At 44.1% G+C, this 27758-nt stretch overlaps 2 protein-coding genes and 1 pseudogene across 5 annotated transcripts; 1 reads left to right on the top strand and 2 right to left on the bottom strand.

Moving 5' to 3' along the window:
* Window positions 1-501: 501 nt before the first annotated feature.
* On the bottom strand, window positions 502-10663 carry LOC100607843 (HLA class II histocompatibility antigen, DP beta 1 chain). The gene is made up of 6 exons (XM_003272163.4): window positions 10448-10663; window positions 6363-6626; window positions 2079-2360; window positions 1422-1532; window positions 1069-1092; window positions 502-772 (listed from the first exon to the last, which is right to left on the bottom strand). Exons 1-5 carry the CDS (start codon window positions 10545-10547, stop codon window positions 1073-1075), a joined length of 777 nt encoding a protein of 258 aa, XP_003272211.1. The 5' UTR covers window positions 10548-10663; the 3' UTR covers window positions 502-772; window positions 1069-1072.
* Window positions 6522-27758, top strand: LOC100579397 (HLA class II histocompatibility antigen, DP alpha 1 chain). 4 transcript variants are annotated; one of them, XM_004087103.3, is made up of 6 exons: window positions 6522-6618; window positions 13006-13128; window positions 22895-23140; window positions 23481-23762; window positions 23977-24143; window positions 27413-27757. In XM_004087103.3, exons 1-5 carry the CDS (start codon window positions 6588-6590, stop codon window positions 24129-24131), a joined length of 837 nt encoding a protein of 278 aa, XP_004087151.1. In that variant the 5' UTR covers window positions 6522-6587; the 3' UTR covers window positions 24132-24143; window positions 27413-27757. The 4 variants fall into 4 exon arrangements, with proteins under 4 accessions (XP_004087151.1, XP_030658791.1, XP_030658790.1 ...); XM_030802930.1 differs by having other exon boundaries at window positions 6523-6618; window positions 12887-13128; window positions 27413-27758; XM_003272164.4 differs by having other exon boundaries at window positions 6550-6618; window positions 12928-13128.
* LOC105739023 lies at window positions 7444-8267 on the bottom strand (annotated as a pseudogene).

Raw genomic sequence — 27758 nt, 5'->3', positions numbered from 1 at the left:
GGTGGATGAATGCAGACTTAGACGACAAATGACATCTACTGGATGCATTCAAAAGTCCAAGCCATATTTGGTTAAGTAGTATTTGTGATGACACACAAAGAAAATTGTTAAAGTGTATTAGATTATATTTATAATTTTAAATTCTGATGTTCATTTAACTTCTTAATGGTAATGATAAAACATGCTCTCAGTAAGGTATATATGTTGAATTAGTGCTGTGGGAATATGGGTCCTATCAGGCAGATCTGCAGTCTGCTCACCATTGAATAGCCAAGAATAGTGGTCTGAGACGTAAATGGATGAGGGCACTAAACTTGATTTGGGGGCAGCTCACTGAAATACAGTCAATTCAGAAGAGTGCCATGTGTAACAGGCCACATTGTACAATAGTTAACATAGCCCCATTTTCATGGTTCTCTTCTTTCCTATGTGTAAACCAAAATGGACTTCTTTATTAACTCCTATTGTCTACTGAAACCCTCAGAGAAAAGTGATGAGAGATGATTTGGTGCATATTTTTAAAGGCAAACAAACAGTCATGTTGGGTTTTGATTATTTGTGGTGCTAAGAAGAAGGGAACATGGTTAGAGGCCCAGCGAGAGAAACAGTGCTTTGAATCAAAGAGCAGAATGATAGAAACTGACTTCAGAGCAACTTCTTGGCAGCAGTATCCTCTTTGGAAGTTGAGGGTCTGTCCTGGAACCAGATGCTAATGAAACACAGCAAATGCTTGTTCTAAGGCACAATAGTCTTTTCGGTGAGCTCAGGAACCCTGTGGGGGTAAAGGACAAGTTATCCCAGGTTGCCAGCCTCCTTCCTTTAAGTCCAGGAGAGAAAAATTATGGTGAGAGGCTGCGTCTCAGGCTGATAAAGAACAGAGTTGATCTCTGCTTCCTTTAGCAATGGAGCCATGCAATGCTCTTTCCCCACTTGCCCGAAGGCTGAGGTTGAAAGAGGGGTTCATGCCTGAGATTCTCTTCCTGGAGGAGCCTCCGTGTTACAATGCACAGAAAGGACTCATATCCTCCTGTAACCCACACCACAAGGAAATCAAAGCAGGAATATTACCTGTTTATGCAGATCCTCGTTGAACTGAAATGAAAGAGGAAAGGTTATGTATTCAGCCATTGAAATCACCTCAGATAATTCGAGAACCATTTCCATCCCACCAAATTCCATTGTCCATCACTCAGTGGACGCCCCGCAGGAGCCTGAGTACTTGGGACCTCATGCATCTGGCTGCATTAAGATCCCAGCCTGGGACCCCTCTCTCGCTATAGGTCATGTTTGTTCCCCGACTATCTGATTTCAGTGGCCTCTAGAGCTTTCTGACATTTCTTTTCTGTGAAACCCCTCATCATGGAATAAGTGTGACTATGCCAGGTTAAGGTAAGTCCCGCTCACCCTGCAGGCTTTCTCACCTTTCTTGCTCCTCCTGTGCATGAAGATGCCCACTCCACAGATGATGAGCCCCAGCATGAAGCCCCCGGCTCCCGTCAGTGTCTTACTCCGGGCAGAATCAGATTGTGCCTCTGGGAAGGACAGACCCAGGTTTAGTGTCACCTCCACCAGCTACACCCCTACTCATGTCCTGTCTGAGATTCTGGAGCCTGATGGAGAATATCGGGATGAGGACAGTGTGTGTGTGTGGCGGGGGGGAAGCTTGCTTAAGAGGAAATTCAGAAAGAGTCACCCTCATATCTGGAACATACGGTATGACCTCAACAAGGTGGCAAATGCTGAGTCTGCAAGTTGTCTCTCAAAATGCCTGAGAAGAGGCTAAAATGCTGAAGGAAGAGAACTGTTCCTATGTGTGGGGTCAGTTCAGGAAGGTGTCTGTGTCCCTAGATTCTCTGACAAGGGGGAGAACTATGAATCTTCAGGAACCGGTAGGCCAGGGTCAGGAAGTCTCCATTGCTCTGGCCTCAAACTATGCTCAGGAGCTGGTATAGAAGAAAGATGGGGTTAGGACATGGCCCCAGGGTATAGATGCAGAAGATAAGATGAGTGGACCCCAGAGCCAGAGAGTCCTTGCTCTTCAGAAGTGGGCTCTAGGGGGTCATCAGAGACTAACTCACTCCAGTCCACGGTGACAGGACTGTCCAGGCTGGGGTGCTCCACTTGGCAGGTGTAGACATCTCCCTGCTGGGGGGTCATTTCCAGCATCACCAGGATCTGGAAGGTCCAGTCTCCATTACGGATCAGGTTGGTGGACACAACCCCAGCTGTTTCCTCCTGTCCATTCAGGAACCATCGGACTTGAATGCTGCCTGGGTAGAAATCCGTCACGTGGCAGACAAGCAGGTTGTGGTGCTGCAGGGGCCCCTTCTTGGAGGGGGAGACGTTCACCCGAGGCTGGACTAGGAGTGGGGAAGAAAAATAGTGAAATAGCATTTGAGATTGTCCTTCTTTCCTTCCTTCCTTCCTTCCTTCCTTCCTTCCTTCCTTCCTTCCTTCCTTCCTTCCTTCCTTCCTCCTTTTTTTGAGATGTAGTCTCGCACTTTCTTTCTTTCTTTCGTTCTTTCTTTTCATTGAGACAGAGTCTTGCTCTGTTGCCAGTCTGGAGTGCAGTGGCACAATGTTGGCCCACTGCAACCTCCACCTCCTGGGTTCAAGCAATTCTCCTTCCTCAGCCTCCCAAATAGCTGGGATCATAGGTGTCTGCCACCACACCCAGCTAATTTTTGCATTATTAGTAGAGACAAGGTTTCTCCATGTTGGTCAAGCTGGTTCTCTAGGAGCACTTGACCAACTCCTGACCTCAAGTGATCCACCCGCTCGGCCTCTCAAAGTGCCGGGATTACAGGCCTGAGCCACTGCATCTGCCCAGATTATTTCTTAGGCATGTGCACTATGTAATTGATTCCTAGATGTTGAAAACAGGAATAATGTGATTAGGCTAGTGGGTAAGGGTAGCACTGAAAAGATAGAAATAGACCTTCAAGCAGAGCATGCATGTTCTTGATTAAAATAATAATTAGTAAGTATATAACGGAATGGCAGGGAGACAGAGTTTGCACTCTGTAGCGCATTTAGGAGAAATTTTAACCAAAAGTAATTTGGGCAAAGAATATTTAATCAACTGTGAAATTACCTATCTTTTCAAAGTTCTATCTTGATACAAAGATGCAAAATTTACTCAAATAATACCTTGAAATTAAGATATACAGACAATGGCATTATGGTGGCCTGTTAGTCTAATACCTTTATTTCATGAAAATACAAAGAAAATGAAGAGAGCTTGACATGTCTTATTCTGTAACTAACCTAGGTATTTTTTTACCTCACCTACAAAAACTCAAAATCTTCATATTTACATAATATCCTGAGCCCCTACATGCTTGAGTAGTAGAAATCCCGTCCTTTTCCAAGTTCCTCCTCTGTGCTGTGTCTTCAGATCCCATGAAGGTCTCACAGATAACCAGGTGTTACCTCCCTCTGCATCTTTGCATTTGTGTCCCAGCTTATTCTGTTGTTCTCAGGTCAATTTCCACACTGCCACTGGCAACTTTTCTTTTGGATCTCTGCCACCAGTACCTTTTTCCTCCTCAGAAGGCAGAAAAGGCCAGGCATGGTGGTCATGCCTATAATCTTAGCACTTTGGGAGGCTGAGGCGTGAGGATCACTTGAGCCCAGGGTTTCGAGACCAGCCTGGGCAACATAGTGAGAACCCATCTCTAAAAAGAAAAATAAATTAGCCAGACTTGGTGGTACATGTATCTGTAGTTCTAGCTACATTGGAGGTTGAGGCAGGAGGATCACTTGAGCCCAGGAGGTTGAGGCTGCAGTGAGCCATGATGGTGCCACAGCACTGCAGCCTGGGAGACAGAGAACCTGTCTCAAAAACAAACACAAACACAAAACAAAAAACAAACAAGAAAAGGGTCAAGAACTCCTAGAGAACAGCTCATTCAGGGAGATCCACTAGAGAACAACTCATCAAGAGGAATGTCTCAAATTAGTCTTCTAGGTCCCTAATCACTCAGTTCTTTCCTTTCTACTTCCTGGAGAACACAAATACCCCAACATGGCGCTGGGCCAGGTAAAAGTACAGTCTTGAACTGACACACAACCCTTACTCCCTATTGTATTTTTGCCTTGTTTACAGACTGATCCACATTGTCAGCCTCTTCCCTCAATGTGAGTTTTATTTCAGGGGCACCTGTGTCTCACTACTTCATTACCTTGGTTAACTCAAAGTCCATTACACTATTCAACTCATGTCTAAATCTCAGTTGTGAATTACGTACAATGTCTTCCCCATAGAGCTTCTGGGAACCATGAAATCAGGGGGAATACTTGGGTATCTGTTTTAAGGTCCCAGAACATTCCGTGAGAGGCATCTTGCTCAACATTCTTTGACAGGAGCAGGTCAGCCTGGAGCCACATCAGCGACCTCCAGGGGACGCTGGAGTTAATGCCTGATACCCAATGGCCTCATTTCTGACCCAGTTCAAATGCATTTCACCAAGGCAAAGATTCCTGTTTGTTCTAGTTGCCTTCTCTAATGCCCAGAAAACATTTGCTCAATTACTTCTAGATTTGGGTGGGCATCCACCCTGGAATTGTCACTACTCCTTTCCTCCCCCTTTCACCTCTCCCCTGCCTCTGTGTTTTCCCTGTTCTAATTAATGCCTTGATTGCAATTTCCCTGACAAATAATAGCAGTTTCCTACCTCATCTCCCTGCCTCTGGTCCCTCCTCTACCCCGCACCCTTAGTAGTCTTCTGAAGACATGTCTCCAACCTTCTCTTTTTCATTTTTCAAAAATGTTCAGTGTTCTGACAATACTTATCTGGCTATATGGGAACCTCTAGGGAGCCTGATTACAAACAGAGATGCCCAGACCTCCCTACCCAGGGAATCTGAGTCTCTGGGCAGTAAGTCTGGGTATCTGTGCATCACAGAGGATCTCCAAGAGAGTCTTTGGAGGAGTGAGGTTGGGGACCTGTGGGCCTAGAGGAGAAACCCACACTCCTTAGGCTGGCATCAGCGCTCCCTGCAATCTGGCAGTTGATTATTGTGAAAGAAAATGCTGCCATGTCACTGATTTGTGCCCCTATAAAGTCTTAGTAACAGTTTTTGCCAATTGCATTACTTTTATTTGAACACCTCTCTCAACCATTACCTCAGCAACTTTCCTAAGCTCATGTCACTCACCTCATCCCCACCCAATGTGTCCACCTTCTCCTAGCAGGTGAACTTCCTTTCACTTTCCAGGAACAAGGAAATCAAAGGTGTGATCTCCCCAGCTTCCTCCTCCTCCCTTCATTTTTTCCTCTCTCTAGGAAAAAGGTCCAGGGCTCAACCCCGCGTCCTGATGCCACTCCCTCAGGTCCCTCAGGGTGGTGCACCATGCTTCCCACCCCACAAGTTCACAGGAGGAAGCCAAAGCTCCAAGGCCCTCCTGTCTCATCCTTGAGAAATCCCCTTACTGCACACACCTCACCTCTCTCCATCCCTTTACACCCAGACTTCCTGAAGGAAAAGACAAATGAGCTCAGACACTCCCTGTGCCAGCCATGGGGAACCCAAGACAAGTAAAATCCATCTCAGTCCCGAGGAGGATGCGCCACGCTCAGCCTTATCCACCCGCTCCCATTCCAGCTCCCGCCGCGGCAGCCAACCTGCTCTTCCCGGGTCTCCCTGGTTTCCAAACCCACTTTCCATCTTCTGTTTTCTGACCTTCCCAAGTCACTGGCACCGCTGTCCACTATGCTGCTGAGGTCCCCTCCCCTCAGCCTCCAGGACTCTTCTCTGCGGGCCTCTCTTCACACTGCACTTGAGGTTTTTTTGTCTCTTTCACAGGCTTTTCTGTCTTGGCCAAATCACAACTGTCCAGTTCCCAGGATCCAGTCCTTTGCTCTTCCCCCTGGGTCCTCTCTCCCTGGGTGGTCTCACGCAGCCCAGGCTCCTCCCCAGCTGCAGACCCTTTTGTGTACCTGCCCATCAGACCATCCATCTGGCCCCTCAAGATTCTCAAACCCAGTCGTCTCCCTGCAGGTTTCTTCTCTGCGTGGCCTGCTGTGCCATCTCCACTTCCATCTCCACACCACACCCCTGCACGCTGTCCTGTGGCCTCCTTTCCCCTCACCCCACATGCAGTCAGCTGCCAGGCCTGATGTAGTCCCGGGGGTCTGTCTGCTCCCATTCTCCTCTCTCCATACTCAGCCCAGTCTAGGTCCCTACGTTCCCTCCTCTGACATGCTCCAGATGCCCCCCACCCCCGCCATGAATCCCCAGCCCAAAGTCCCCTTTCCGCCTGGCACTAAGGTCCCTTAGGCCGGCCCGGTTGCTCCTGCGCCCTGGGCACGGGCCCGCGCGGCTGCCCTGGGACCGCCGGCCCCAAAGCCCTCACTCACCTCGGCGCTGCAGGGTCACGGCCTCGTCCAGCTCGTAGTTGTGTCTGCACATCGTGTCCGTCACTGCCCGCTTCTTCTCCAGGATGTCCTCCTGGCTGTTGAAGTACTCGGCCTCAGGCCGCCCCAGCTCTGTCACCGCCTGGAACTCCCCCACGTCACTGTCAAAGCGCAAGACCTCCTCCCGGTTGTAGATGTATCTCTCCAGGTAGCGCTGTGTCCCGTTGAATGCGTAGCATTCCTGCCGTACCTGGTACAGGTAATTTTCTGCGGGGAGGGGGCGGACATGAGCGGGGGCGCCACTCTCACCTAATCCTCTTTCTCCCTCTCTCTCTCAATATTAACGATTCTTCCCAAATCTTCCCACTCCGGGCTGGATTTTAAAATAGGAGTTTTCCTAGTACAGAGTTCTGTGGTCCTAGCAGGTCGCAGAGCCTCTCCAGGCCTGTTTTCTCACCACGCAGACAGAAAATTTACTGAAAAGAATGAGACTCACTGCTCAGGGGGACTGGGTGATCTCTAGTGAGGGGCGAACACTGAGGGGAAGGCAGTCCCTTCTGCTGGCGGCTGGAGGAGGGGGAGACGCTTCACATGGGGTCGCTGGGAGAAAAAACAGAGGCGGGAGGAGCTGGGGACGTGGAGGGCGGAGCTGCTCCCCCTACTCAACTCCCTGCCTGACATTTCCATCCTGATGTCAGTCCCAGTTCAAATGCCGCCTCCTCCCGGAAGCCCTCCCTTCCTTCTTTCTCTTTTCCATAGCTAGACGCTCTCTCTTCTCTACCAGTTTCTTGAGAATTCCTCAAGCTGCTCCTGTTGTTTTGCATTTAGGAAATGTAGAAATATATTTCTTAAGACTTTCTTCAACTTTGGTATAAGAAAAACTCTGTAGCCTGAAAGTTAATTTTCAAACATGGCTGCAGAAACACTTGGTGTCAAAAGATGTGAAAAATATTTTAAACAATGAAAATCACCACAACAACCAGAGACCTGTGGGGTGGAGTCCTTTGGGTTTAGAGGCATTGATGTAATTTTTTGGGGCAGTTTTTATGGTTTTATTTAAACACAAAACGTGGGCATGAACTTTCTACTCATTTTCTTCGCTGTGCACCCTGGCATTGGGGTTGGTGACTATGATGGCCAGCTGGGTGACTCTTTCCACGATGGCTTTGCAGTTCTTGGAGGAAACTTTGTGAGCAATCTCAACACAGTAAGATTTGTTGCACATCAGCAGCACTTTCAGCTCCTTGATGTTGTGGACCAGAAACTTCTGGAAGCCACTCGGCAGCATGCGTTTTTCCTGTTGTTGTTGTTGTTGCTCCCGTAGGCAATATTGGGCATCAAGATCTGGCCCTTGAACCTTCTACAAACCCTATTGTTAAGACCTCTGGGTTTCTGCCAGTTATGCTTAATTCTGACATTTCAGTCTGAGTGGTGCCACATGAACTTCTTGGTCCTCTTTTTGAGAATCTTATCCTTCATGAGGAGTCTGAGGGAGACCAGGATGCAGAGGAAGAGATGGCTGCCAGCTGCATAGGCAGCGCCAAGGAAGAGAGCATTGATGTAATTTTTACATAAAGAACTTTGGCAGCCTTTCCCTCATGCTGCTCTTCCTAGGGAGCGCCATGAGCAGTGTGTGGCAGGTGTATGTCTACACAGAATTATCAGTGACACGGCACATGTTTGTTTCTGTTTGAGTCTCTTCAGGCCTGCTCTGTTCTTGGGCACATTGGGGAAATTAAGGTGCTGTGATTGTTCTGTTCATCTGTTTCATGCTCCACAAATTAACTTCTCCAGTTTATTAACCTCACCCCTCACAGAAGCTGCACAGCTGGTGGCAGAGGATAGTGGAGATGGGGTGGGGCTGGGCTCAAGGGCACCATGGAGTCCACCTTTAGTCTCCAGTGTCATTGCTAAGGCAAGATCCCAGGTCTTGACTCAGATATCCTGACCTGCCTCTTCTCATGGTGCCTTAGACCCCAGCCCCGTAAACTTCCAGGCCCAGCGCCCCCAGCTCCTTGAGTCCAGATTCCTCCTCCTCTGCCATCCACCCGCCCCTCCCTGTTCAGTTGCCTCGCCCTGAGTGTGGATTCTCCCATTTTCATTTGTTAGTCTTTGCTTCTCCTCCTCAATCACCAGTAAGAGAACATTTTTCACTCAATAATAAGAATTTTGAATTTTTTCTTTGCATTTAATTTTTTTTATTTACCCAGTCTTAGGTAATTTTTTAAGTACATTTAACTTTTGAAATGGAATTTTACCTGCCAAGTAGGAATAAGTGATGAGGGGTTTTATGGTGTAATTTGAAACCTTTGTGTTTTTATTGTATATAAGAAACTTTATTCTGTTTCTGGAACCTTTAATGACTGAGTTGCCCAGAGCACAGACTGAAAACCACTGATCTGAATGAATTCATCTCTTACTCAGAACAGGATATATTAAAAACCTCTAGCCCCCTATGGGTTGTCTCAGCCAAGCTTTTCTCCCGCAGCCTCTTTAAGCCACAGCCTGGCTTCTCAGCCCTTTTGTCTTGTGCCCTGTTTGAGGTTGGGGATGTGTGTGGAGTTGGAAGAGCATGCAGGGCATTGTGGAATTGGCCCTTCCCTCTCTACCCACTCCCCTATAGCTCCAGCTCTCCCTCCAGCAGGTTTTGATTAAACATTCATTTGACGCAGGGAGCTCCAGTAATCCACCCTCAGTCCCTGTCACATGGCTCCACTGCCTCATCTCATTCCCCCTACAAACCTCACCCCAGCCTTTGCCCCTCCTCCTATTCACTGCCCAGCATCACATGCCCCCTTCTGCTCTCTGCTCCCCCATCTCTGGGTTTCCTTGGTGGCTCCCAACACTGTCCCTCATCCCACACGACAGCTCTGCCTGTGGGACGGGGGTGCTGCGTCCCCTCACCTCCTGCTGGACACTGTTCAGTGTCACCAGCGCTGCTCCAGCCTCCTCTCTCCCCAGCCTCACTCCCCTGCAGTTCCCAGGGCTGAGCTGTCCTGCTGATTAGTTCTCAGCACCCCTCTGTGACTACAGGTTCAAGTTCTCCTCCCCTTCCCGGACAATGAACCCGAGGTAATAGATAAGAGGTTTGAGTGTTTGAGGGGCTGTATTCAGGAGATTCCCACCTTGCTACCCTGAAAGATGAGGAGGTGACACGATGTCAGTACCTTCTAGGTGTGTCCTAGGAGGGGTGTGGAGGGGTCTAGGAGGAAGGGTGTAAACAGGAAAGGTGGAAGTCAGTGGAAAACTAAAGTACCTACTTTGCAGTCCTTCCTTTCAGAGTGTCGGTGTGAATTTGGACTAGAAATATCCTGAGAGTATCCTGACAGAAAAACAATGGATCACAGATGTCATAATATTACACCAGCCACAAGGAGGCAGCAGGAAGAAGAGATTTTTCACTTGGTTACTGCTTCCTTGGCTGTCTGATAGCCTACACTCAATCCCTGTCACGCACCCACACAACCTCATCTCATTCTTCCTACAAGTCTCAACCCACTCTAGTACTCTAACCAAGTTCTGGGGAGGCTGGGAGAAGTACCTTTAATGAGAATGCCTTCAGGAGCTAGAACCTGTCCCCCTCCCTCCCATCTCTCCTTAATTGTCCAAGGGGTGTGGGCTCCTGCTCCACCCTGGGGAATGAGAGGCATTCTTCGTGAGCACTGAATCCTCAGTGATCCTCAGAGCCGGGACACTCCAGCTTAGGGCTCTCTGCCTGAGTCCCCTCCAGGCTGGATGCAGATGTGAACACGCCCAGGAGCCTGCACTTGCCGACTTCTCTCTCCGCAAACCTTGTCCGTCCAAGGTTATCCTGGACCTCTTGGTCCCATTTCCCCCAAAGACAAGCATACTGACCACTGGGCACCTCTCTCTGTTTGCTATACCCATGTCCTTGGAGAGAGAATAGGCCTGTAGGGTAGCGAGCTATCCTATAGGGGATGAACCTCTTTCTCTAGCTGGGAAGGGAGGACACTGCATTAGGGCAGGAGCCCCCACAGCCTGTCTCAGAATTTGATCCCTTAAAGATAAAGTCCCCTAGGAATTGTTTCCTGAGCCAGACCCTCCAGGAATGGCAGCTCTGCTCTTACCTGGAGTGGCCCTGCCCTGGACCACAGATGTGAGCAGCACCATCAGTAACGCCGTCAGAGCCACTGTCCGGGGGGCTGCAGAAACCTGCAGAACCATCATGGAGCTGGAAAAGGATGGCAAAATGAAAAGAGCTGCAGTCAGGAACAGAAGGACTCGCTAAAGGGAGCTCCTGTCTGAACTATTAGAGACCATGAACCCAAGTAGTCTTCTGTGACCCTGGGATTGGACAGACTCTGAGAAAAGAACCAATGGACACTGAGCTTTGTATGAGTCATTGCTCACTGGGCAAAAAGTTAGTATGAAAGGTCTGAAAATATAAAGCCTGTGATGCACTTAAGATGACAGAGGCAGGACAGTGATACTCATTTTAACCAGTCAGATAAGTCATGATGTTTGGGGAGATGATGTGTTTTCTTTGCTCTGAAGGTGATCTCAAATATTCTGCTGGCCCATCTACAGGGATTATCATTTCCCCAATTCTACCACACCTCACACACCCACAAGACATGGTCTGTTGTGGAAGAAGTGCTATCTTAGTGTGTAAAAGGTCATTCAGTGGCATGACTTAGAGGGATTAGAGTACCCGTCTCAGAACTCAAATGAGGCCTGAGTCTGTCTGTCTTGCCTTTGTCCAAGGGTGTGTTTAAGGTTAGCACCCATTCATATTTACTTTCTCCCAGAGGTCTGTGAGTCCTGCGATGTGCAGGGGATACCAGGTTCTTCCACAGGACTGTCATCAGGGTCAGGAGGGCTCAGTTTAGGGCCCTTACACCGGGATCGTGGACACACCACCTACCCTACCATGTAAATGTGCAGCTTTAACGACACTGCCTCTCTTGGACTTCGATTCCTTGTCTTCAATATGGGGATGATATAACCTGCCTTATAGCAAAGCTCTTAAGACCAAATGAGATCAATAGGTCTGAAATTGCTTTGGAAAAATAAAGTCCATAGAGAATATAAATTGACTAGTAAATAAGGAAGAAAGTGAAAAAACAATCATCAAAGACCCCCCACCTCCTTCAAAGCATCTGATTCTATTTTGTTTAGAGTGAATATTTTTACAAACTTTCAAAGAACATTACTTCTTACTTTAGACACTTATAAATGTGATCCTGTTGGACCACCAATTCTAATTTCAAAAAAGAATCAAATTGGCATCATTTCTTTAAATCGATATTAAAATGTAAATAGAAGACTAGCATGTAAAATGCAAGAGAAGAAAATAATTATGTAGTAGAAGGTGTCTAGTAGGATTGAGGGGCCAGGAAAGGATTGTGGAGAAAAACTCAGTTTTTTTAGTAACTGCCTGGGTGGGACTCTTCTCCTTGTCATTTACCTGCCATAGATAATTAGACAAATACTTAATTCCTCGATGTCTCAGGTAATTTATTTTTACAGTAGACATTTATAATACCTCCCTCAGGTTTAATGTGAGGTTTAAATGAGGTAACGTGTGCAAAGCACTAATAACAGCATCTCTCATGTCCTAATCTGTTAGTAGTTATTATTTATGCAAGGTAAGGCTACCACAAATAAGATAAAATTTTAATGTAATATATGTACTTCATCATTACATTAAATAGTAAATGTTTTGTGATCTTCTCTATGAGTATCAAATAAATAGCTCCAAATTGAAATATTTAAAATGAGACTAGAAAAGTATTTCTTAAATATGGTAAAGAGAATATAAAATAAAAAATTAACATTACCTGTAACAGAAAAGCATTAGAGAAACCCTTCCTAAAAACAAGATCAAAATATGGGCGCACATTGTTACCACAGGTAATGCTGTCCTGGGAATTCTTATATGAAAATGAAATAACATGACTAGTAATTTAAAGATAAAAATGTTATTACACTGTTTAAATACCAGGAAAAATCAAATACTAAGAAATCTGAAAAATAAAAATTATTTAGAAATTTCACTAACAAAGGTAACCAGGAATAGATAAATAATTAAAGATCAACTTCATTCAAGTTAATTAAAACCTCTAAATAGAAATTATAACACTTCTGCAGAAATGATTAAATAAAAAGGAGGTATCTGAGGGAGGTGGACCTGAAAGAAAGTTTAATTGTATATTTTATTAGATAGCACATTCATTCTTAATTATCAGCAGAATATTTTTGTAAAATATTGACAACGTAACATAAAACATGATTTAAAATATAGTGACCAAAAATCATCAAAGATCATCTGACTGTCTGGGATGGGGGTGGGGCTTGGGAGAAGGAACATAATGGAAAACATTTGCCGTCAGAAGAAGGTGTGACTTATCTTTTTACATCTCTTTCTCTAACTCTGAAAATGAACTGTGAACTGGAGCTCTCTTGACCATGCTGGTACCTAAAATTCTCCCATCTCTTCCCCAGCACCTTCCAGTATCGTCTTTACCCAGCAACAGAGAATGTCAGCTCTATTATTTCTCTGATAGGTGAATCCCAGCCGTGCTGACTCTTCTCCACCCATTTCCAGTGCTAGAGGCCCACAGTTTCAGAGTCTCATCTGCCTCCACTCAGCCTCAGTTCCTCTTCACTGTTCCTGTGCTCACAGTCATCAATTATAGACCCTACAACATGTGCCCTGAAGACAGAATGTTCCATATCAGAGCTATGATGTTGAGAGCCCTCTCCTTGGCTTTCCTGCTGAGTCTCCGAGGAGCTGGGGCCATCAAGGGTGAGTGGTCAGGAGGACGCAAGAGCGTTGGGGTGAGTGATGGGGTGGTTCACATCAATTGTTGCTTCAGGAATCAGAGATTTTAGGGGCTCATTGATCTATCTGGTCCTCATAGTCTATGTTCCCTCTGGTCCTCATAATACTGATGGCAATAACAGCCAGAATTTATGAGACGCCTGCATAGTTTCTTTCCCCATTTACATCTCACAGGAAACTTCAATGAAGATACTATTCCCTTCATTTAGAAATTATTCTTTTTATTTAGAAATTATTTTGAAAAAACTGAAGCTCAAAAAGATGAATAAGTTTTCCAAGTTTACACAGCAGATCAATGAGCCAAGTTTGAAGTCCAGACCCGGCTCTGAGGGTCATACACTGCCTTCCCCAGATTCCTGCACACAGTGACCTACTATCAGGGCCCTCCTATCTCTCTGGGATCCCCAGCCTCTGTCTTTTGTGGCTGCTTCACAGGAACTCCGAGCTATGGGCTCTGCATTAAGAGAGGAAGTGCACAGAGTGTTTCTGTATCCTCCCTCCCTCCTAGGACCCTAGGGCCCTTCCTGGGTCTTTGTGGGTGGTCACAAGCTTTCCTCTCTCAAGACAGCAGGGTTGCATGGTCTTGACAGCCTTGTGATTCGGGTTCTGAGAGATCCAGGACTGCAAGGGAGGCCTAGACTTTGGATAGCTGCAAGGAATCAGCCAGAGATGGACCATAGTGAATGCTCTTTTTTCCTGTAGCTGAAATTAGGGAGAACGGTATCAAGCCTGTGTATGTTGCTGTCATTCCAAAATCTAGTGATGGGGAAGGTTAGAATCCATAACATACAAGATGCACACTGGCCTCAGACAGTTTTATTTGAGATGTGTAGAATAAAGAGGAGGTGAGGCTGGGGAGAATCAGAAGTATCTATTGCCCTGTTCACGGTCACCGGGGTTATTTCTAATATTATGTTATAATAAACACCACAATGGGCATCTCTTCATAGATGTGAATACTTTTTAGGATTCTTGGTAGAAATTCCTAATTAGCTCAGCTGTCTCTTCAGGGCTTCCCTGCCTAGTGGTTCCTTGTCTCTTAACATTTAAACTTGTTATTTACCTTAAAAACATAAGTGCAAACCAATTGATAAAAAACAACATTGCCTTCCGTCTGCATCCTACCCTAGAGACACTTTCTTTGTGTCCTCACACTTGGAGTTAAGCTTCTGACTTGTCTCCGCTACATCCCTGAGGATCCTCTCATCTTGGCCATGAGGAACCTCTGCAGAAGGTCAAATCCAGTGGGTTCTTCTCAGTGCCTCTGACTTGAGTTACTAGTAACCTTTGCACTGTAATCCACTTCTTTCTGACGAACTACCCTGTCCTTATTTTTCTCCTGTTTCCCTGGATCCTCCTTATCATCCTTTAAATCACCTCTTTATTATCATGCTCTCTCATTATACCCTGAGATCTCTGCAATTCTGATTTTCAGCACTCTTCCTGGAAAATCTCATCTAACCTGCACCTGCCACTAATGACTCTCAGTTCTCTGGTCTAAACTCCTCTCTGAGACCACCCTTTCATACACAAATGTCTATGTATTATTTCTCCTTAGATGACTTTCAGATCTTCTAAGTGCAATAGCCCCACAGTGAACTCAGTATCTTCTCCCAGTCAGGCTGTCTTCCCCCTGTGAGAAGTGGCTTTTGCCCTGTTTTCAGAATGCCTACATTGAAGCCATGTGTTCCCCAGGAAGCCTTCCCTGATGTGTTGTTTGATCGCATCTTGTGTATACCCACGTATCTGCACTTATCCTTCTGAACCTGCTGTTGTCTTGTTACTTGTGTTTCCTTCTGCGACTTATACGCGTCTGCAGAACAGGATGTATGTTATTATTTTTATTTGGGTATCTAGCATCTAACAGTGTTTGACATATAGTAGTCTTTTAATACATATTTTTGTCTGAATGGAAATGATATTTTGAAGTAAAATAATCTGTTCCACATCTGGCTGATCTTTGGACCACAGAACTTGTGAAAGTGTTTTTTAAAAAGCATTTTAAAAAGTACAAGGGACATTCACGTATTAAGAAGATGAGTTTCCAATAACTGCTAGAAGACTTTGTGTCTTTTTATTTTACCCTCTTTTTCCTGATGAGTCCTTTGAGTCCTTCAAACTGAGGAGCAAGCTAAGTTTCCTAGTGAAATACCTATAGGATTTATTTTGTTTAGTTTGAAATACCACTCTTTGCGTGGCCACTTACTGTGACAGGGAGTCATTCTCAGTGAAAAATAAGACACAAGTCATACCCTCCAGACACTTACAATTACAGTGACAGGGAGTCATTCTCCTGACACTGTAAGTGGCCAAGCACAGACTGGGTCCCCACATGTCAGGGCTGCAAACTCACAGGGAAATCCGTGAGTTGTGAGGTGAGAGCAGAAGAGCCCCGTAGTTCCTTCTCACTCTGATGCATTTATCATTCTAAACCCAGACTTTCACATACACACTCATTGTTTTCTTTCATGATGATTGTTGCTTTTATCCTCTTATCTTTGCTACTTCTTGCAAATTAATAAAGACTAAGAAACAAAATAAGTTAAATCCTACAGATGTTCCAAACTCAGCAATAATTTCTAGTTGGCCTCTAAAACAAAAATCAAAATATAAATGTAAGGAAAGTTTAGAATGCTTAGTACCTGTGTGATGAAATAATCTGTACACTAAACCCCTGAGTCATGAGTTTACCTATACAACAACCCTGAACATGTACTCCTGAACATAAAATAAAGTTGAAATATTTTTAAAAAGGGAACAAAAGTTTGGAACAAATGCCAAAATAACTGTACTGTACTTTTGAATTTATATGCCCCAAATGAAAAATATTATCAACAAAGCTATACATTCTATAGTTTCCTGTTCATAAACTAAGACAGAAACTTTAAAACTGTCAAGAGCACTAAAATTTGAAGGATATTTTCTTCTTCCTATCAATTTTGTATTTTTTTCTACCTTTTCTATAGTAAGAAAAAGAAAATGTCCACTCTCCCACCCCCACGACTCTAAAAACAATTTTACATCTGTGTCCTAGAAGAATTAAGATCTTAAGGGGAGAGAAAATCTCTCTACTCATTCCACCAGTAGCCATATGACCTTAGCAAGTTATTAATATGTAACCTCTCTGCATTTCCTTACCTGAAAATGTATGCTATGTATTTGCTTCATAGGGTTATTGTGACAATTCAACGAGTGAAATATGTAAAGTATTTAGAAGGATGCCTGGTGCAAGTAAGTGCTCAAGAAATGTCAGCTGTCATTGTTACTATTACTATTGTGTAGGGTCAGGATGCCCAGACTTTCAAAGACCAGGAAGCAGCTTGACTTATCAATGATAAACTTTTCATTTTGTTCTTCGCTCCTTTCTTTTTATAACTGCTCATCTGCTCCATATTATTTCTTTTATGGTGTTGCTCCGTCTTCTTCCCCATATGTCCTTCCTTTGACCTCTTACCTTCTTCCTTTTTTTTTTTTTTATTATACTTTAGGTTTTAGAGTACATGTGCACAATGTGCAGGTTTGTTACATATGTATCCATGTGCCATGTTGATTTCCTGCACCCATTAACTCGTCATTTAGCATTAGGTATATCTCCTAATGCTGTCCCTCCCCCCTCCCCCCACCCCACAACAGTCCCCGGAATGTGATATTCCCCTTCCTGTGTCCATGAGTTCTCATTGTTCAATTCCCACCTATGAGTAAGAACATGCGGTGTTTGGTTTTTTGTCCTTGCGATAGTTTACTGAGAATGATGTTTTCCAGTTTCATCCATGTCCCTACAAAGAACACGAACTCATCATTTTTTATGGCTGCATAGTATTCCATGGTGTATATGTGCCACATTTTCTTAATCCAGTCTATCGTTGTTGGACATTTGGGTTGGTTCCAACTCTTTGCTATTGTGAATAGTGCCGCAAGAAACATACGTGTGCATGTGTCTTTATAGCAGCATGATTTATAGTCCTTTGGGTATATACCCAGTAATGGGATGGCTGGGTCAAATGGTATTTCTAGTTCGAGATCCCTGAGGAATCGCCACACTGACTTCCACAATGGTTGAACTAGTTTACAGTCCCACCAACAGTGTAAAAGTGTTCCTATTTCTCCACATCCTCTCCAGCACCTGTTGTTTCCTGCTTTTTTAATGATGGCCATTCTAACTGGTGTGAGATGGTATCTCACTGTGGTTTTGATTTGCATTTCTCTGATGGCCAGTGATGATGAGCATTTCTTCATGTGCTTTTTGGCTGCATAAATGTCTTCTTTTGAGAAGTGTCTGTTCATGTCCTTTGCCCACTTTTTGATGGGGTTGTTTGTTTTTTTCTTGTAAATTTGTTTGAGTTCATTGTAGATTCTGGATATTAGCCCTTTGTCAGATGAGTAGGTTGCAAAAACTTTCTCCCATTCTGTAGGTTGCCTGTTCAATCTGATGGTAGTTTCTTTTGCTGTGCAGAAGCTCTTTAGTTTAATTAGATCCCATTTGTCGATTTTGGCTTTTGTTGCCATTGCTTTTGGTGTTTTAGACATGAAGTCCTTGCCCACGCCTATGTCCTGAATGGTATTGCCTAGGTTTTCTTGTAGGATTTTAATGGTTTTAGGTCTAATATTTAAGTCTTTAATCCATCTTGAATTAATTTTTGTATAAGGTGTAAGGAAGGGATCCAGTTTCAGCTTTCTACATATGGCTAGCCAGTTTTCCCAGCACCATTTATTAAATAGGGAATCCTTTCCCCATTTCTTGTTTTTGTCAGGTTTGTCAAAGATCAGATAGTTGTAAATATGCGGCATCATTTCTGAGGGCTCTGTTCTGTTCCATTGATCTATAACTCTGTTGTGGTACCAGTACCATGCTGTTTTGGTTACTGTAGCCTTGTAGTATAGTTTGAAGTCAGGTAGCGTGATGCCTCCAGCTTTGTTCTTTTGGCTTAGGATTGACTTGGTGATGCGGGCTCTTTTTTGGTTCCATATGAACTTTACAGTAGTTTTTTCCAATTCTGTGAAGAAAGTCATTGGTAGCTTGATGGGGATGGCATTGAATCTATAAATTACTTTGGGCAGTATGGCCATTTTCACGATATTGATTCTTCCAACCCATAAGCATGGAATGTTCTTCCATTTGTTTGTATCCTCTTTGATTTCATTGAGCAGTGGTTTGTAGTTCTCCTTGAAGAGGTCCTTCACATCCCTTGTAAGTTGGATTCCTAGGTATTTTATTCTCTTTGAAGCAATTGTGAATGGGAGTTCACTCATGATTTGGCTCTCTGTTTGTCTGTGATTGGTGTACAAGAATGCTTGTGATTTTTGTACATTGATTTTGTATCCTGAGACTTTGCTGAAGTTGCTAATCAGCTTAAGGAGATTTTGGGCTGAGACAATGGGATTTTCTAGATATACAATCATGTCATCTGCAAACAGGGACAGTTTGACTTCCTCTTTTCCTAATTGAATACCCTTTATTTCCTTCTCCTGCCTGATTTCTCTGGCCAGAACTTCCAGCACTATGTTGAATAGGAGCGGTGAGAGAGGGCATCCCTGTCTTGTGCCAGTTTTCAGAGGGAATGCTTCCAGTTTTTGCCCATTCAGTATGATATTGGCTGTGGGTTTGTCATATATAGCTCTTATTATTTTGAGATACGTCCCATCAATACCTAATTTATTGAGAGTTTTTAGCATGAAGGGTTGTTGAATTTTGTCAAAGGCCTTTTCTGCATCTATTGAGATAATCATGTGGTTTTTGTCTTTGGTTCTGTTTATATGCTGGATTACATTTATTGATTTGCGTATGTTGAACCAGCCTTGCATCCCAGGGATGAAGCCCACTTGATCATGGTGTATAAGCTTTTTGATGTGCTGCTGGATTCGGTTTGCCAGTATTTTATTGAGGATTTTTGCATCAATGTTCATCAAGGATATTGGTCTAAAATTATTTTTTGGTTGTGTCTCTGCCTGGCTTTGGTATCAGGATGATGCTGGCTTCATAAAATGTGTTAGGGAGGATTCCCTCTTTTTCTATCGATTGGAATAGTTTCAGAAGGAATGGTACCAGTTCCTCCTTGTACCTCTGGTAGAATTCAGCTGTGAATCCATCAGGTCCTGGACTCTTTTTGGTTGGTAAGCTATTGATTATTGCCACAATTTCAGAACCTGTTATTGGTCTATTCAGAGATTCGACTTCTTCCTGATTTAGTCTTGGGAGGGTGTATGTGTCGAGGAATTCATCCATTTCTTCTAGATTTTCTAGTTTATTTGCATAGAGGTGTTTGTAGTATTCTCTGATGGTAGATTGTATTTCTGTGGGATCAGTGGTGATATCCCCTTTTTCATTTTTTATTGCATCTATTTGATTCTTCTCTCTTTTCTTCTTTATTAGTCTTGCTAGCGGTCTATCAATTTTGTTGATCTTCTCAAAAAACCAGCTCCTGGATTCATTAATTTTTTGAAGGGTTTTTTGTGTGTCTATTTCCTTCAGTTCTGCTCTGATTTTAGTTATTTCTAGCCTTCTGCTAGCTTTTGAATGTGTTTGCTCTTGCTTTTCTAGTTCTTTTAATTGTGATGTTAGGGTGTCAATTTTGGATCTTTCCTGCTTTCTCTTGTGGGCATTTAGTGCTATAAGTTTCCCTCTACACACTGCTTTGAATGTGTCCCAGAGATTCTGGTATGTTGTGTCTTTGTTCTCGTTGGTTTCGAAGAACATCTTTATTTCTGCCTTCATTTCATTATGTACCTAATAGTCATTCAGGAGCAGGTTGTTCAGTTTCCATGTAGTTGAGCGGTTTTGAGTGAGTTTTTTAATCCTGAGTTCTAGTTTGATTGCACTGTGGTCTGAGAGACAGTTTGTTATAATTTCTGTTCTTTTATATTTGCTGAGGAGAGCTTTACTTCCAACTATGTGGTCAATTTTGGAATAGGTGTGGTGTGGTGCTGCAAAAAATGTATATTCTGTTGATTTGGGGTGGAGAGTTCTGTAGATGTCTATTAGGTCCACTTTGTTTAGAGCTGAGTTCAATTCCTGGATATCCTTGTTAACTTTCTGTCTCGATGATCTGTCTAATGTTGACAGTGGGGTGTTAAAATCTCCCATTATTATTGTGTGGGAGTTTAAGCCCCTTTGTAGGTCACTCAGGACTTGCTTTATGAATCTGGGTGCTCCTGTGTTGGGTGCATATATATTTAGGATAGTTAGCTCTTCTTGTTGAATTGATCCCTTTACCATTATGTAATGGCCTTCTTTGTCTCTTTTGATCTTTGTTGGTTTAAAGTCTATTTTATCAGAGACTAGGATTGCAACCCCTGCCTTTTTTTGTTTTCCATTTGCTTGATAGATCTTCCTCCATCCCTTTATTTTGAGTCTATGTGTGTCTCTGCACGTGAGATGGGTTTCCTGAATACAGCACACTGATGGGTCCTGACTCCTTATCCAGTTTGCCAGTCTGTGTCTTTTAATTGGAGCATTTAGCCCATTTACATTTAACGTTAATATTGTTATGTGTGAATCTGATCCTGTCATTATGATGTTAGTTGGTTATTTTGCTCATTAGTTGATGCAGTTTCTTCCTAGCCTCGATGGTCTTTACAATTTGTCATGTTTTTGCAGTGGCTGGTACTGGTTGTTCCTTTCCATGTTTAGTGCTTCCTTCAGGAGCTCTTTTAGGGCAGGCCTGGTGGTGACAAAATCACTCAGCGTTTGCTTGTCTGTAAAGTATTTTATTTCTCCTTCACTTATGAAGCTTAGTTTGGCTGGATAGGAAATTCTGGGTTGAAAATTCTTTTCTTTAAGAATGTTGAATATCGGCCCCCACTCTCTTCTGGCTTGTAGAGTTTCTGCCGAGAGATCAGCTGTTAGTCTGATGGGCTTCCCTTTGTGGGTAACCCGACCTTTCTCTCTGGCTGCCCTTAACATTTTTTCCTTCATTTCAACTTTGGTGAATCTGACAATTATGTGTCTTGGAGTTGCTCTTCTCGAGGAGTATCTTTGTGGCATTCTCTGTATTTCCTGAATCTGAATGTTGGCCTGCCTTGCTAGATTGGGGAAGTTCTCCTGGATAATATCTTGCAGAGTGTTTTCCAACTTGGTTCCATTCTCCCCGTCATTTTCAGGTACACCAATCAGACGTAGGTTTGGTTGTTTCACGTAGTCCCAAATTTCTTGGAGGCTTTGTTCATTTCTTTTTATTCTTTTTTCTCTAGACTTCCCTTCTCGCTTCATTTCATTCATTTCATCTTCCATCAGCAATACCCTTTCTTCCAGTTGATCACATCTGCTACTGAGGCTTCTGCAATCTTCACGTAGTTCTCGAAACTTGGCTTTCAGCTCCATCATCTCCTTTAAGCCCTTCTCTCCATTGGTTATTCTAGTTATCCATTCTTCTAATTTTTTTTCAAAGTTTTTAACTTCTTTGCTATTGTTTTGAATTTCCTCCCGTAGCTCAGAGTAGTTTGATCGTCTGAAGGCTTCTTCTCTCAACTCGTCAAAGTCATCCTCCATCCAGCTTTGTTCCGTTGCTGGTGAGGAACTGCGTTCCTTTGGAGGAGGAGAGGTGCTCTGCTTTTTAGAGTTTCCAGTTTTTCTGCTCTGTTTTTCCCCCAACTTTGTGGTTTTATCTACTTTTGGTCTTTGATGATGGTGATGTACAGATGGGTTTTTGGTGTGGATGTCCTTTCTGTTTGTTAGTTTTCCTTCTACCAGACAGGACCCTCAGCTGCAGGTCTGTTGGAGTTTACTAGAGGTCCACTCCAGACCCTGTTTGGCTGGGTGTCAGCAGCGGTGGCTGCAGAACAGCGGATTTTCGTGAGACCACAAATTCAGCTGTCTGATAGTTCCTCTGGAAGTTTTGTCTCAGAGGAGTACCTGGCCGAGTGAGGTGTCAGTCTGTCCCTACTGGGGGGGTGCCTCCCAGTTAGGCTGCTCAGGGATGAGGGACCCACTTTAGGAGGCAGCCTGTCCGTTCTCAGATCTCCAGCTGCGTGCTGGGAGAACCACTACTCTCTTCAAAGCTGTCAGTCAGACAGGGACATTTAAGTCTCTGGAGGATCCTGCTGAGTTTTTGTTTGTCTGTGCCCTGCCCCCAGAGGTGGAGCCTACAGAGGCAGACAGGCCTCCTTGAGCTGTGGTGGGCTCCACCCAGTTTGAGCTTCCTGGCTGCTTTGTTTACCTAAGCAAGCCTGGGCAATGGCGGGCGCCCCTCCCCCAGCCTCGCTGCCGCCTTGCAGCTTGATCTCAGACTGCTGTGCTAGCAATCAGTGAGACTCTGTGGACATAGGACCCTCCGAGCCAGGTGCGGGACACAATCTCCTAGTGTGCCGTTTTCCAGGCCCGTTGGGAAAGCGCAGTATGAGGGTGGGACTGACTGGATATTCCAGGTGCCATCTGTTACCCCTTTCTTTGACTAGGAAAGGGAACTCCCTGACCCCTTGCGCTTCCCGAGTGAGGCAGTGCCTCGCCCTGCTTCGGCTCGCGCACAGTGCACTTCACCGACTGTCCTGCACCCACTGTTTGGCACTCCCTAGTGAGATGAAACCGGTACCTCAAGCAGAAATGCAGAAATCACCAGTCTTCTGTGTCGCTCGGGCTGGGAGCTGGAGACCGGAGCTGTTCCTATTCGGCCATCTTGCATCAGGGAATCACCTTCTTCCTTTTTATATTCATACATCTTTATTCATTCTCGAGCTTTCACCACTTGCATATTCAAATTGACATTTTGTCATGTTTTTCTCTACTTTCTTTATGCAGCGGACCATGTGTCAACTTATGCCGCGTTTGTACAGACCCATAGACCAACAGGGGAGTTTATGTTTGAATTTGATGAAGATGAGCAGTTCTATGTGGATCTGGATAAGAAGGAGACCGTCTGGCATCTGGAGGAGTTTGGCCGAGCCTTTTCCTTTGAGGCTCAGGGCGGGCTGGCTAACATTGCTATATTGAACAACAACTTGAATATCATGATCCAGCGTTCCAACCACACTCAGGCCGCCAGTGGTACTGTCTATCTTTGCCTCTTCCTCTGTAGCCTAACTGGAAGGGATGAGAGGGCCTCTCTGCCACCCTCAGACTAGGAAGCCTAAGTGCCCCCTGCTGTGTGATCCTCTTCCCCTAGTGGCCATGGGCTGATCCCACTACAGCAAGGGCTTTCATCCTCCCTTCTCAGGAGAGAGAAAGGTGAGCAGAGTGAGGCTGGTCAGTGGTGTGATACCCCTCTCTGTGATTCAGAGCTACCATAAAATCTAAGGCTGAGGTAAACAACCACCCTGCCCCAAGAGGTGGAGCCTTTGTGATTCATCCCAGAAGAGGGGCCTAACCTGGTGCTGTCTCCTCCCAGATCCCCCTGAGGTGACCATGTTTCCCAAGGAGCCTGTGGAGCTGGGCCAGCCGAACACCCTCATCTGCCACATTGACAAGTTCTTCCCACCAGTGCTCAATGTTACGTGGCTGTGCAACGGGGAGCCAGTCACTGAGGGTGTCGCTGAGAGCCTCTTCCTGCCCAGAACAGATTACAGCTTCCACAAATTCCATTACCTGACCTTTGTGCCCTCAGCAGAGGACTTCTATGACTGCAGGGTGGAGCACTGGGGCTTGGACCAACCACTCCTCAAGCACTGGGGTATGCACCTGCTTTTCTCTCCATAATCTCTTGGCATCCTCTATTCCAAAGACCTGGTGTCCTCTGCACCAGCTTTCCCCACTGGCCAGGTCTCAGTCCTCTCCTCGTCCTAACATCCAATTAACTGGTCCATAACCTTCAATTCCCACACCCATCCCAGGCCAGAACCACCCTCACTGCACCTCCTGACCCTATCTCTTCATTCTTCCCCCAGAGGCCCAAGAGCCAATCCAGATGCCTGAGACAACGGAGACTGTGCTCTGTGCCCTGGGCCTGGTGCTCGGCCTAGTGGGCATCATCGTGGGCACCATCCTCATCTTAAAGGCTATACGTTCTGGTCGTGACCCCCGGGCCCAGGGGCCCCTGTGAAATACTGTAAAGGTGGGAATGTAAAGAGGAGGCCCTAGAATCTGTAGAATGTAAGGAAGGGAGGAAAAATTCAATCCGATAAGTGTTCATTGATATCCTAATGGGTTAAAAGCACTCCGCCACATAACAACAACAACATTGATAACTAACTCAGTAGTTAATATGCTCAGGTGCTATTCTGAGCATTTACATTTATTAACTCACTTTATTCTCACAAATAGTCTTTGAGGTAGGTACAATTATTTTCACCATTTCACATGAGAGATACTTACATCTTTTTACATACACAGAGACGTTAAGCACTTTGATAAAGTTCCCACAGCTATGAAGTAGTAGGGCTAGCTTCCAATCCAGAAAGTCTGGATCCACTGTCCTATTCACCCTATTTTGTGAAGGAAAAGACCAAGCTGAAATTCTCCAAGAGTCCATTGTCTAATAATGGAGCCAGATCTATATTTCTATACATAATTACAACACACTGTGGTGAGTGCCTGTAACTACTTACTATCTCCACTTGGACTCATTCCATGGCAATGCTCACACAAAAAATGTCCCTCCTGAGATTTTATAGGTTTCTATTTATTATAACACTCACCATGCTTTATATTTTTATATGTTTTGGGAATTCTCTTAGCATTAGATAGTGAACTTCCATGCAGATGACCACATCTAATTCATTATTATTAGTGTTATTCATGCTGGACCTCAGGTACAAAAGTTTAAGAACTTCTCAGTTCATTATACTATCATCATTGGTGCCTCCGAGCTCTCTCTCTCTTTCTTGATTTATTTGGTCCTTTTCATCCCCAGTCCCTACTCCCATATCTAACCTCTTACCCCTACCTCACAGGTAAACATTTTAATGAATCTGATGTTTCCTTTTATTTGCATAGATCCTCTGTAATATGTAGCAGTGTCCAGTGTACATGTATTTTTAATTAACCAAAATGGCATTAAATTATAGACCTAATTTTGTACATCCAGTTTGTTTCTTCCAAATCTTCCATAGTATTTTACTCTATATGTCCATGCATTAGTCCATTTTGCATTGCTATAAAGGAATATCTGAAGTTACCTAATTTATGAAGAAAAGAGCTTTAAATGGCTCACAGATCTGCAGGCTATACATGAAACATGGCACCAGCATCTGCTTCTGTTTGGGGATTCTGGAAGCTTTTACTCATGGTGGAAGGCAAGTGGAGCCGGTGCATCACATGGTCATAGAGGGAGAAAGAGACATAGAAAGAGGTGCCAGCCTCTTTTTAACAACCAGGTTTCATGTGCACTAATAGAGTGAGAACTCACTCATTACCCTGGGGAGGGGACAAAGCCATTCATGAGGGTTTCCTCCATGATTCAAATACCTCCCACCAGGCCCCACCTGCAACACTGGGGATCAATTTTCAACATGAGACTTCGAAGGGACAAATATCCAAATCATATTAATCCACATATCTATATTGTTCCTGGGATACCTGGATTATCCCTGGTTCTCTACTATTGCAAGCAATGCTTGTATCTCACATGGAACTGCATATGCAGGTGGGCCTGACCTGCATCCCTGGAGTGTATGTATCCTAGAAAGGGGTTGCAGGGTTGCTGGAGATGCAGCTCCTTAATTTGACTAAATACTGCTCATCTTCTCATCAGAATGGCTGTACTCATCTGTACTTCCTTTGTCGGTACTTGAAATGTCCTGCAACTCCTAAATGCACTTCAACAGTGGACATTATCCAGTTTTCTAACTTTTGCCAATTTCATGTGCATAAAGAAATACGCTGTTTTATTTTGCATTTCTTTAATTACTAATAATTGGGGCTATAATTAGGACTGATTAGCCACTTGGGGGTTCCTTTTCTATAAATTGCCTGTTCACATTCATTGTCCATTTTTGTACTGTGTGCTTCTATCATTTTCTTATTGATTTGCAGGTGATCCTTATACAGTTCTGCTAGTAGTCCCTTGTCAGTTTTAGGCATTGCAAATGTTTTCCCTAGTCTGACTTCTGGCAACTTTCTCCTTGGTTTCCTTTATTGAAGAGAAATCCTTAATATTTTGTAATGAAGTCCATCAACTGTATTTTTGTTTGTGCATCTTTTTTAAAAGAAGTCTTCCCTATACTGAGATATCAAAGATACTCTTAAAACATCTCCTACAGTTTTAAATTTCACATGTACTACTTTAATTCATCTGGGATTCATCTTTGTGTTTGATGGGGATCACGTTTTATTTTTCTCTTTATAATGGGCCAGTGTGTTCCCACAACTACTAGTTCACCTTTTCCCCATAAGTTAGTAGTGTCTCCTTTGCTATACTGAAAGCTACCATTACAGATGGGCCTGTGTCTGAGTTCCATCTTGTTCCACTGTTCTGTTTGTCTCTTCTTGTGCCAGTGTCCTAGTATTTTGATTACTATGACATTGTAGTGTGTGTTAGTATCCAGTAGGACAAATTCTTCTTTATTTTTCTTTGTTCACACACACTTATAATTGTATCTATAATTATTTGTAACAGAATGAAGTGAATGTAGAATGTCAGATGTTAAGAGGAAGAATGGAAAAGAGGGCTGGGACTAGGGTGATGTAAGGGATGCACTTGACTTAGGTGCAAAATTTGGGGGATACCAAAAGAACTCAATAATAAATCATATTTTAATGAAATACCTTGAAAAAGCAAAATTAATGCAAAGATACATGATTAACAAAACATCAAAAGAGGAGTATTTAACGAAAATGGAGAAGAAGCAGAGAGGCAGAAGAATTAGGAGAATATGTTGTCACATAAGCCAAGGAATTGAAGAATTCCAGGAAGGAGGAATTACTGCTGTCAGATGTTCAACAGAGGTCATTTTAGAAAATTTACCTTGGTTTTTGAAATCCTTTCAAAGAGCAGTTTACACAATGTGAGCAAGTATCCTTCGTTCATTGCCATCATTGATATGGTTTGGATATTTGTCCCTTCCAATTCTCATTCCAGGGTTAAGCTTCTTCTCTGCCCTCAGTAATGTGGCCCTTCCCCTTGTCAGGATATTTTGGAGACATGAAGCATGTGGGATGCCCTCAAAGTCAGCTGGGGTTTGAGGGTGAAATTCAATGACTTTAGTGAACTCCTTGGCTCCTATGTGCTGTTCACCTGGAGGACCAGGGCATGTGCAGGGATGACCACCTTCTCCTTGGGACCTGAACAGGGCAGAGAAATGGGAAGCAAAGGGAGTGGGGAAGATGGGTCTGGGCTTACAGTACTGAACCCAGGAATGACAGTGACTGTGTGTGTTGCTGCAGGTGACAAAATATCTGAACAGAAGAGGACTTAGGAGAGATCTGAACTCCAGCTGCCCTACAAACTCCATCTCAGCTTTTCTTCTCACTTCATGTGAAAACTACCCCAGTGGCTGACTGAATTTCTGACCCTTCAAGCTCTGTCCTTATCTGTTACCTCAAAGCAGTCATTCCTTAGTAAAGTTTCCAACAAATAGAAATTAATGAATAAATGTTGACACTTTGGTAGCACTAATATGGCGGTTATCTTTTCATTGAGCCTTTTATCCTCTGGTCTCCTTTGAAGAACCCCTCACTGTCACCTTCCCGAGAATACCCTAAGAACAATAAATACTTCAGTATTTCAGAG

Source organism: Nomascus leucogenys, chromosome 22a, assembly GCF_006542625.1.
Source record: "Nomascus leucogenys isolate Asia chromosome 22a, Asia_NLE_v1, whole genome shotgun sequence".
Classification (NCBI taxonomy): Eukaryota; Metazoa; Chordata; class Mammalia; order Primates; family Hylobatidae; genus Nomascus; species Nomascus leucogenys.
The sequence above is the reverse complement of the archived record's forward strand: the minus strand, read 5'-3'. Positions and strand labels throughout refer to the sequence as shown.